At 34.5% G+C, this 11,731-nt stretch overlaps 2 protein-coding genes across 8 annotated transcripts in view; one reads left to right on the plus strand and one right to left on the minus strand.

Annotated features, from left to right (window-relative positions):
• The window catches only part of LOC108742465 (integumentary mucin C.1-like), a 37,165-nt gene extending 27,061 nt beyond the window's left edge, over positions 1-10,104 (minus strand). For all 3 annotated transcript variants that reach the window (XM_018477693.2, XM_025975795.1, XM_025975794.1), the window contains exons 1-2: positions 9,995-10,104; positions 9,774-9,940 (exon numbers count right to left, since the gene is read on the minus strand). In XM_018477693.2, the coding sequence (XP_018333195.2) occupies positions 9,774-9,940; positions 9,995-10,018 (191 nt within the window). In that variant the 5' untranslated portion in view covers positions 10,019-10,104. The remainder of the gene's footprint in view (positions 1-9,773; positions 9,941-9,994) is intronic.
• LOC112904803 overlaps positions 1-11,731 on the plus strand; it is a 48,401-nt gene that overhangs the window by 25,676 nt on the left and 10,994 nt on the right. For 2 of the 5 annotated variants that reach the window (XM_025975790.1, XM_025975789.1), the window contains one exon: positions 10,222-11,522. The gene's annotated coding sequence lies outside the window, so the exon portion shown is untranslated. Of the gene's footprint in view, positions 1-8,841; positions 8,863-10,221; positions 11,523-11,731 lie in introns of those variants that run through there. The other 3 variants (XM_025975792.1, XM_025975793.1, XM_025975791.1) reach the window with 3 other exon arrangements.

Below are 11,731 nucleotides of genomic sequence, written 5' to 3' on the forward strand. Positions count from 1 at the left end.
GTTTGGTTTGCAGTAAAAAACAAACCTCCAATTTATTACCACAAATCGAAATACGCCCCTTTCGACGGAAAGCCCATTAGTTGGTACAGCTTTCATGATTCCTTCAAAAACTTGGTACATGATAATGATGAATTGATCCCAGTACATAAGTTTTACTTACTTCAAAATGCTTTACAAGGTCCTCTAAAATCTATTACCGAAAATCTAAATGCTTCTGAAGAAAACTATAAGGTAGCTTGGGATTCTTTAAAGCAAAGATTTAACAAATCACGGCAAATTTATGTTTATTACGTGTATTTACGTAAGATCCACGGACAATTTCGGCAATCATCTAACAAACCTAGTATGCGCTAAGTCACGAGTGGCTCCTATAAAAACCATTTCTTTGCCTAAGTTAGAATTATGCGCTACGAAATTGCTCGCAAATTTATTTTTATCATGTACCAAGGCATCTAATTTACAATTTGATAATATTTATTTTTACATTACTTTTTTTCTTTTTTTCTAGACGCAACAATATTAATGTGGAAATTGGAAAGAAAAACACTCATGGGTGGACCAGAGTGAATTTGGTAAACATTCTAAAGTACTTTCATATATACAATAAGTTGTAAATAATGTTTATCAACTTAAATGTGAACTTTTTTCAGGTCGGACTTATTTTAAGTGCACTATATGTGGAAAAAACTATAAGTGTGGACATGTGTCAAAAACCATGAAAAAACTGACGTGAGCTAAATTAAAGCAAAAAGTCTGAAAAATACAGTAAATATATTCGATGCTTTGACTAAAGCAAATAATGTAAACACTAGATAGTAGAACTAAAAACTGCAATGTTCATATTAAAGCATGACTTGCCAATTGCGCTGTCCGATCATTTAATTGATTACGTGAAAAGTCCCGATAGAGACAAAAATGTGATGGAAAAAGTAACGTGCAATAGAACTAAATGCACGGCCCTCATTCAAAATGTTATTGGCAAAATTTTGAATTTTTGGTAGAAATGTGATTTTTCTACATATAATGAAATAAATATTAACCAATTCAAAAAATATATATACAACTTTCTTGTATAATAGTAGACTAGGTTCTATTACAGAATTTAATTATATTTTGGAATCAGGAATTTTTCTACAAGAATAAACGCATACCTTTTTGCAACTAAAAATGTACTTCAAAACTAGATCAATTAATTAAACAAAACTTTTTATTTAACTTTTAACTACATATTTAAATTAAATTACTATATTAATAGTATATTTAATAATCAACAAATTGTGGGTCAACCAATAAACGGTTCATGATTTCTTTCTTTTTTCTACCAAAGTATATAGAAGAGAATAGATAGTTTTTCATCACTGATAAAATGTCGAAAGTTCCATTAATCCCACTTCGGAATAGAAAATTAATGAAAGTATATACAAACAACGTCTGTTTTTTTAACAAACGTGTATATTATAAGATAAATGTCTTAACTATTTTACACCTTCTGATACCAACTTTAATCGCTCGCTTGACAATATGCCTTTATAAATCCGACCACCCTGTTGTTGTCCTTTTATATCCTCTACCACATATCTATTGTTTTCTAAAACCTTCGTTACAATATATATGGGCCCCTGAATTTCGCCGTTAATTTTCGACTTTCCCCTGTAGCTGGTATCTGATCTTTTACTAGAACTAAATCCCCAACCTTGAATGATTTTACTTTGTATTTTTGTTTAAAAGATCGAAGTTGATTGCTTCGATTTTCGTCTAATAATTTTGAGACCTCGGTTAAGTTAGTCCTTTCGCTATCCAATTGTTCGTTTAATTGAACTATTTCGGTTGTTAACGGATTTTCGTGAAGACCCGCCTGTTTGCTTCTGAAAACTAACTCAAATGGAGTACATTTGATTATGCGATGTACGCTGTTGTTAATACTCCACTGGACGTCATATAATTTTTCGTCGCATAACCTGTCCCCTGATTCGCAATCCATGCTCGTAGATAAGCACGAAAGTATTGTTTTATTTAAACGCTCTATTTGCCCATTTCCTCTAGGAGTTCCCGCCGCGACTTTAACATGGACTATATTAAATTACTGGTAAAATTCCTCCAACACACGACCGGTATATGCAGTACCCCGATCGGTAATTACGCGAAACGGTTTTCCATAATGGGATATGAACTCTTGTAAAATTTTACGCGCTTCATACGCACTCGTATCTTTCACTGCCTTCAAAACCGTGTATTTAGAAAATCCATCAATTATACCTATTATGTAAGCGTTCTTAGAATCGGTTTTTATGAAAGGGTCTAAATGGTCAATATGTACAGTATGGAAACATGAATTTCCCTTTTCTAATGGATGCGCGAATCCTAAATGTTTTCCGGTTGAATCTTTGTGGTATAAGCAACTTATACATCTGTTTATATATTTTGTTGCAAATTCTCTTAATTTAGGGAAATAAAAGCATTCTTTAAGTTTATTGACCGTTTTATCAATACCCAAATGACAAAGTTCTTTATGAGTTTCACTAACTATATCATAGCGTAAATCTTTAGGTACATACAAACGAAATTTATTGTTGGTGAAGCGAAATACACGCCCACCACACAGAGTAAACTTTTTATGGGTTTCTAAATCACCTTCTTCCAATTTTTTGCTTATTTCTAAAATTTCAGGATCCGTTGTTGCAAAGCAGCAATCCAGTCCGTCGTTATGTTAATATGGTGAATCGGTAAGCCTACAATCTCAGGTTCCACGCTGTTTTCCACAGGATATCGGCTTAGTGAATCTGCAACGACGTTAACCGATTCGGTATAGTGTTCAATTGTATATTGGTACTCCGAAAGTCGTATAAACCACCTACTAATTCGGGGGTTAAGGTCGCGTTTGCCCTCTAGTAATTTTAAGCTATTACAATCGGTTTTAATAACAAAATGTATACCTATCAGATAAACTATAAACCTTTCTACCGAACAAACTATAGCTAAGGCTTCAAGTTCATATGCGTGATATTTAGATTCATCCATAGTAGTTTTGCGGCTAAAGAAACTGATCGGATGCATTCTTTTATCGTTTTGTTCCTGATACAGGACACCGCTCAATCCAACCTTACTCGGGTCTGTATGTAATTCTGTTTTCGCGTTAGGATTGTATATGCTTAAGACCGGTTCACTTACTAATTTAGATTTTATTTTGTCCATTGATTTTTGTTCAATGTCGGTCCAAATAAATTTCTTGTCTTTCTTTAAAAGTTCAGTTAACGAATGGATAATGGTTGCGAAATTTTTTACGAATCTTCTAAAGTAACTCGCTAGTCCTACGAAACTACGTACTGCTTTTATGTCTGTTGGTATCGGAAAGTTTACAATACTATTTAGCTTAGCTTTACCTGGTGAAATACCATCCTTACTGACTTCAAAACCTAAATAATCAATTTTCTTAACAAAAAACTGGCATTTATCAATCCTTAGGGTTAAGTTATTTTCACGTAAGGTAATTAAAACTTGACGTAAATTTCTCATGCCTTCTTCTATTGTTTCGCAAGGAACAATTATATCGTCCAAATATGCCATTGCGATGGTATATTTAAAACTACCCAAAATTAGATTGATAAATCTCTGGAATACAGATGGAGCGTTACAAAGCCCAAAACTCATACATTTAAATTGATATGAGCCATCTGGAGTAACAAACGCAGTTTTGGACTTTGAACCCTCTTCCATCGGTATTTGATAGTAACCGCTACGTAAATCTAGTGTTATAAAATACTGCTTACCATGGAGCAGATCGAGCTGATCATCTATACGAGGAAGATGGTAACGGTCCTTTTCGTAATACGATTCAATGCCCTGTAGTCTACACATAGCCTGAAATCTCCCGTTTTCTTCCTGACCAAGAAGGAAGGGCTAGCGAACGGTGAAGTCGATTCTTCAATTATGTCCGCATCCTTTAAATGGTTCACTATATTGTTCACTTGTTTGCGTTCATACACTGATAAACGATATGGTTTGTAATATACCGGGTTATCACTTGTTAGTTCAATTTTCATATTTATTTTATTGGTTACACCTAACTGTCGCGTATTTCGCGCAATCACATCTTTAAATTCGTTAATTAGGTCCAAAAGATTTTCTGCATCTTCACCTTCTAGATCAGATTTAATTTTCTCATTTGTCACTTCTTTTTTATTAACTTCACGATTCGGGTTTGCACTATTTTCTTCAGTTTACTTCGTCACAGATTTCACCACGTGTAATGACACTCCCGTCTGTGATTTTTAACTCACTTTCGGCTACATTTAAAACTTCTAACATAGATTGTCCTTCATGATCGGTCGTTACAACACATCTCGGGATTGCATGTTCTGACTTCCTAATCCTACCTTCAATACATAGGTCGTAATTTGTAACGTCGGATTTTACCTTGATACGACCAACAAAATTGGCTGGTATTGTGGTCGTTTCTGCTGCCCTTATTATCGCTTTTGTTGGTTCGGATGGAATCGTTTCACCTGAATTCTGGATAATTAACTCGCTGGATTTGCTTATGATTGCTTTTGTTCAGTAAACGGATGCTCAACGAGTAACGGGACCGTTTGTGAGTCATCAGGTACAACGTGAATTTTGACTTTGGCGGAAACATCATCAATTGTCAACATAGCAGTAAATAATCCCAAAGGTTTAACTATTCCCTTGCCATACCCAACTAACGGTTGTGGTTCGCATTCGTAGTAGGAAAAACCAAGTTTCTTTGCGTCTTCTTCACGCATTCACAGCTGCTTCCTAAATCAATGTAACACCTCAAACACTTTCTATTGACATATGCATCTTTAAAATATTTTGAATGGGTTCTGTTGTTTTCTTCATTAACTTGTAAAACACTATTGTTTCTATTAGAACTGCTCCCATTCCTATCATTGTTGTTGTAGGTCACTGTATTTTGTCCTCTGTTTGAATGTTTGGTAGGACAATCTCTTGCATAGTGTCCCTCATTAGAGCATTTGAAACACTTTACAGCACGATGTCGACTTTTTCCAGGATCCTGTGCAACTGGCTTGCCACTGAATTTATTTTGAAATCCAGATGCATTTCCTTTTGGTATTGTATCAAAATTTCGACTAATATGTTTGGATCCAGCTTTCAAATCTTGTAGTAGTTGACTTGTTATTTTATACCTATGCAGTGGTCCTAGATAATCCCTGAATCTTGTACTATTTAAACCATCCACAATCCACTCAATGGTTTCGGCAGTATTCATATCACACCTGTTGCATCTCGCTAATTTTTCAAAGAAATATTCGGTGATATTCTGATTACCTTTCCAACAGTAATTTTGCGCTTCAAGTCTTCGAGTTATTGCGCTATCAGATGTTCCAAAAGTTTCCCTCAAAAGTACCGCCCACTTGTACCATGTTTTACTTGCGTCGGGGCTTAGACTGTGAAGCCACGTTTTCGCCACTCCAATTAATTGTAACAACCCGTAATGTTTGATGGTAACTTCATCTCTTTATACAATTCGCCGTACTCTTCGATCTTAGCGATCCATTGGTCAATGGAAACGTTGTCTTTGACAGGATCAAATTCCGGTAAAACACTTTGAATATTTGGAAAAAATCGCTGACCTGTTTCTCGATCCTCACTACTTGTTGCCGTCTCCATCGCCGCTGATGTGTTTTCAGGTAATCTCCCGGTTGACATTTTATTTATAACAGTTCTTCCCGTGTTACGATCTATCAGTAGGAATCGCTCTCTACGCGCGCAGATCAACACTAAGATCCGTTTCCAATAAACAAAACCCAGTAATTTAATGAAAACCACCACACACGAATACTTTGGATTTTGTTAATCCCACTTCTAAAACTGTTGCAATCAGAATGGCCAAACGCAGGCGTTATTTTAGAAGTTTATTAAAGTAACTCGTGTACAACTTTATCATGACAATGACGAATGTAGAATGAATATAATAAGAAATACACAATGAGAAAAGTATGAATCGGTTCACAGGGCTGCCGAACAGCTCTTATCAGTTCACGGTAACCCAAACATCCAAATCAATGGTATGGCTAACACGGGAAGTAATAAATTAACTGATATCATTAATCAAAATTATATGGGAACACTTTGTTTAAATAAAGACCACAAACGTTTATCAAAATTAAGCACTTCATTAATAAAAGTTGTACCTAAGCCGTACAGAATTCTTTTAACTGAGTGGTAGATTAGACATTTTAGGAAAACTAAGCGTGTTAGAGATTTCAAAATTTGCTATTAGATTCGCTATCCCATTGCAGCAAACATCTACGGCTTATCGAAAATCCATAATCTTCCCATAACCCCTATAATTTCAACTGTAGTTAGTCCTAGAAGAAGTTCATCAACAAAAACTTGGAACCCCAAAAAATCCAGAACTTAATTTTAAAAATTCCTTCGAACTGATCAATAAGTTGTTTATCATAGTAGTCCCTGACAATTACATTTCTGTTAGCTATGATACCAGTTCCTTTTTTACCAACATCCCAACAGAATTATTAGCTACCATAATTTCAGATAATTGTAATAACATTGCTCCCTATATAAAGACAAATTCTACTACTAGGTGTTCGGAATAGCTATGAGAGGTGTTGTAGCTCTATTTTAACAGAGCTGGTTCTAAATAAATGATTGAGGCTTTCATGAAATTGTAAATAACCAAGACTTGTTCATTTAATTTTTTCTTTAAAAATAGATGTCCGAATTAGAAACTGCAGGAACATAGCAAGAAAAAAATTTTGACAACATACTGATGGGCTTAGTCCATAGGTAGGTACGTAGTATCGGCGCCGTATCGTCATTAAGTAATCCTTATTAGAAAGAACTGATTTGGGGCTCTTGGCACGTGGGGACCAGGAGAATGAGAGAATCCTGAAAAAATACTGGATATTCGAAAAGACTATGCAAAACCAGTGAGACGTCTTATGGTTGCGGACACGATACGGTGGTCAAGGAACATATCTGTCGAACACGTCTCGGGCATCCGACAATACAGTGAAGAATAACTACACCAAGAGGCATCACCAACTTCACTAACACTTTCAACTCAATAGCTACTGTACCCAAATGGCTAGGAACCAACTAGTGCAATACATCACTACAGATATCGTAATGACATCTAGCATTAAGTTAATATGTAACATTGCAATACATATAAACTTATTTGTGCTAACTTAATTGTACCCTTTGGAGAATCTATCCTTCAAAGAGAAAGGTTCACCCTGTAGGCACCAATGTAGTTCATTACTGTAGTCGATTGTTCCTTAGTCGGGGTCACTACTGCAGTGATTTATGACCAGCGAAATTGCTGTTCTGATATGAACCGATTTTATAATAACGTTGGACACTTTCCAGCATCTATCTTGAATTGACACTACTGCAGCATCCGATGGTTTTGCACTAAAGTTAGATCAGCAAGTTACACTTGTTTGTGAAATATCTCTGACCTAGTTGTCGCACTGTGTCGAGATTTTTCTATGCCAGCATAAAAATGAGTCACATATTAAATGTTACACTTTTGAATTATGATAATGATATACCGAGTGTGCTCACAGTTATTTTCATGCAGTTTCAAAGCCGCAGAATTTTTTTTAAACACAATTAATAAGTGCACAAACATTACAATTTACATCGCAAACAACGGACGAAACTCGAATTGCACGTAAGAGCATAAAATAACTGGACATTAGGGTTACCTGCGCTTAATATACATAAGATAACGGGTTAAAATTTCACAATTCTTTTGTATTTATGATTCACAAAAATATAAATCTGGATAATGTTGATAAATGTAATTATTTAAAAAATTATATAACTGTCGAAGAGTTTGGCTTATCAGACGTAAATTATACCATTGCTTGAAACAAATTAAAATCGTGGTATGAAAACTCAACTGCGTTGCTAAAGCATCATACAAGTAACTTACATAAATCACAAAAAGAACGAGTAAACCGTCCTTTAAAATTTAGCACTTGAAGTACTTGGAGAAAACATATAGTATTGGGCCCATTTAGAAAATCATTCTAAATTTTCACAAAAAACAGTTATTGATAATTTTTCTAATAATGAGAAAGCAAATAATAATTTTTTCAATTAAGAACANCGCATCTTATGTCACGTCAAATTTTATTTGCTCAGACTCACCTTTCCATATAAAAAATTTCTCATTTATTGTAAATTTTCATAATTCACGTTGTCGACTGAACGACCAATATGAATACGTCAAAAATATCCAAGGAAAAACTCTGGTATAAGAAATGGAAAATCGAGGACTAATTTTACATGCTGGAAAACCAACTAAAATGTAGGAAGAATGTGGAAACCCAAAACTACAAGAAATGGAATTACATGGAAATTATTTAATCCAATCACAATGCCCGGTTATTGTGGATTCGAATATGCTTTCACCAATAAAAATACAGGAAAATTATAAGATCAACTAAAACTACCAGATCCCTACGCCCATAAAGGATGCCAATTCCAAAACAAATAACTATCAAAACATTAAACCACTTAAATCTACAAGAGATCAAGCCAATTGTATTAAAATATTCAATCTATTTACATTATTCATATATTACAATAATTAGTTTGTGTTGTAGTTGTATTACTATGCCTCTTGCACAGAAAAAGGAACGATAAAAACCCACACCAAAATTTGAACTATTGGAGCTAAAAGAAAGTTCCCTAAATCCGAACTTGGAAAATATTAATTTCGCCGGGACGGCTCAATCTAAGGATGGGGCAGTGATGTCTATAGCATAAAGATAAGCGGCCTGCACCTACATCAGCAAGAATTAAGGTTGCCATTATTGTTGAGAACTGATACGGGACTTATTAGTGGTAAATAAATGAAAACTAAAAATAAGGGTAGTGACGGTTTATTATAATAAAAAATCAATGGAAAACAACGACAACAAAAACAAGTCACTCCAATCATGACAAATTAGTCGAAAACCAGTTTAATTATGTCGAGAAGAACCACCAGGAAGAGGTTCCTGTTTCTTCGCCCAGTCATATTTTGACGTAGATTTTACTTGAGTATATTCATCTTTAAAATGACACATTCTCTTTGGCATCTTTTGTAATTTGCGAAGTACGAGTGACCGGAGCGCGCGTAGGCGGGCGGCGAACGAGCATCAAGAAATCCACACGACTTCACTATGATTACGTGATTGAACTGATAGTGACCAAGCGGTCCGCACCGCCCCTCCCTCACCTCACCACGCAACCACGCGCGCCCGCGCATCTCTCGCCTGCCGTCGGCTTCGAGCCTTTAGTACGTGTATATTGAAATATTGATAAACGGGACAAAAACGGGACAAGTAACAGTGAGGGACGTGATACTCAAATATACGGGACTTATGGCAACCCTACCTAGAATGCTTATTTTCTACAATTATTCTATTGTTCAGAGATTATAAATACTACTGTACTACATTTTTACGTTAATTTTCGTCTTGTGACTAAAACAAGTAGATTTACATTTCAATAAAGTCAAATTTTGTTCATTTAGCAGTTTCTAATTGTTTTTAAAAAGTTCTTTCTCGAACCAGTGAATATCGCTCTGTCAATTAAAAGTTGAACGAATCTGCAAATATACCTTAACACTTAATAATTGTAATTCGGTTTAATCCTACTCTAGTTTAAACAGTATTTACCTCATTTTTGAATCAATCAGCGGTGCAAATTGTTATTATTATGCAATATGTTATAGGGTTAATAATTGGTAACATTGCAGTAATTATTCTTACGGACTGTTAGAAGAAGCATCGCAAATGTATCCAGTTGGACAGGATATTACAGGTCCAATTGTAATTTGTATTAAACCCAAAAAATTAGAACATATCTGAAAGGTATTGGCACCTATGCAGCAAATTGATTGTCCTGATGAAAAGTTGAGAAGTAGTGTAAGAAACACCTAAAATTGATTGATAATAACAAATACAATATAAAAAGATGCAAGTAATCTTACAAGTACACCTGAAAGATGCTTCATCGTAAATGATATAAGAACATATTTTTCTACAATTGCTTATATATTTATACGTGATAATCTTACCCAGAAATTATTTTGTTTGTTCCTGTGTGATGTATACGATACAAAAAAATTACAATTATGCAAATAAACTTAAAAACATAATGTTATCACGTAATTATCGTTTTATAAATGAGATAGTGACGTTGACATTTTTATTGTAGGTATTAAGTTTTGGTTCCCACGAGTGTTTGGCAATAATTTAGTCAAATGTAGGTAAGTAATCGTTAATTAAACAAAGATAACAAATTATAGTTTCAGAAGCTTTATTATTGACACTATAGTATTGTTTCACCACTATGTGACATCATTAGATGTGATTATTTGACAACAATACGCCCAGCATAGAAGTACTGATATAATGTAGAGAAGGTAGGGGTAGTAAAACCTTTATTTTCTAATAGATTTAATTCTAAGACTGATATTTGCTGCTAACTTAAGTATGTCAAATGTTTCCGGACGGCGACATGTTACCAATGCTTGCCTTAGTAAATCGCGATTCAGGTCTGACAATTTCGATGAATTACTGACTAAAAACTGAATTCGTTCTTACTATTTTAATTTACGTGCCTTACTCATGCATATGGATATTATGCGTCGTTGATTCAATTGGACAAGTACATACCTTAAAAAGGCTCTTGTCTATCATCAGAAAAATTTCAGTTATCAGAAAATACTAGTAGGTGACAACATATCTCCATAACTCCATCTTTTTTAGTTGTTAAACCTCAACTTCTTCATTGGAATGGTTATTCAACATAACATTTATTTTATATGTTTCCCTTATAATTTGTTCCCACAATATTAATTAATTTACATATTCTATTCAGCAAATTTAAATCTATATATGTTTGTATATCTTTATATTACTTTATAAGAAAAGCAATAGGAAGATATGAAGAATTACAAAGGAATTACATTAATGGATAGTAAGAAATAGGGTGGATGATCAAATAAATGTGAATAAGGTATTCGACGAAGAAGGGGAATAGGGTACAACAGGTGCAATGTTCATATCGGCAAATGTAATTCACGTTGGACCCCCTGTATAATCGTAACATGATGTTAGTTAGGTATACTAGAACGGTTGCCAGATACTCCAGCTTTTGGGGTGGTGCTGCGGAAACCACAAGGGAAATACTACGTCATTCAGCAACTACAGGCGCTCAGCGCACGTATTCAGTGATGCCAGATGCACGGATTTTTCCGTTCTGCACGGTTTTCACGCGTTCATAAAAAAGTACACGGATTTTTAAACGGATTTCCCAGGATTTCGCTAATTTCATGGATTTTCTACGGATTGTATTTACCAAAAGAGGTGCATTTCTTGAAATATGTATAGCTTTCTCTTTTTAGCTTAGAGATGTAGACAGTGGCAAACATATACTTCTTGCGGTTCATGTGTAAATATGCCTTGGAAAATGGCAAGCGACAGTGATTCTGCTACCACACCACCACCCAAAAAGTAAGTAAACAAGCCGAGCTTTATTTCGGCAGTTTTCTAATGAATTTGATTTTGAAAGATATAATATATATGAAACTGTTGCCAATTCAATGCGCAGTATCAACATATTTTTCTAGGTCAAGAATTTTAGGTTTAGTACATTAGTGATTGTTAGAATAAAAAATGTAATCTTTCTAGATAAAAAATTTCATTTTTAAATATTTTCAATT

The sequence above is a fragment of the Agrilus planipennis genome, unplaced genomic scaffold (genome assembly GCF_000699045.2).
Source record: "Agrilus planipennis isolate EAB-ADULT unplaced genomic scaffold, Apla_2.0 scaffold312, whole genome shotgun sequence".
In the NCBI taxonomy this organism is placed as follows: domain Eukaryota; kingdom Metazoa; phylum Arthropoda; class Insecta; order Coleoptera; family Buprestidae; genus Agrilus; species Agrilus planipennis.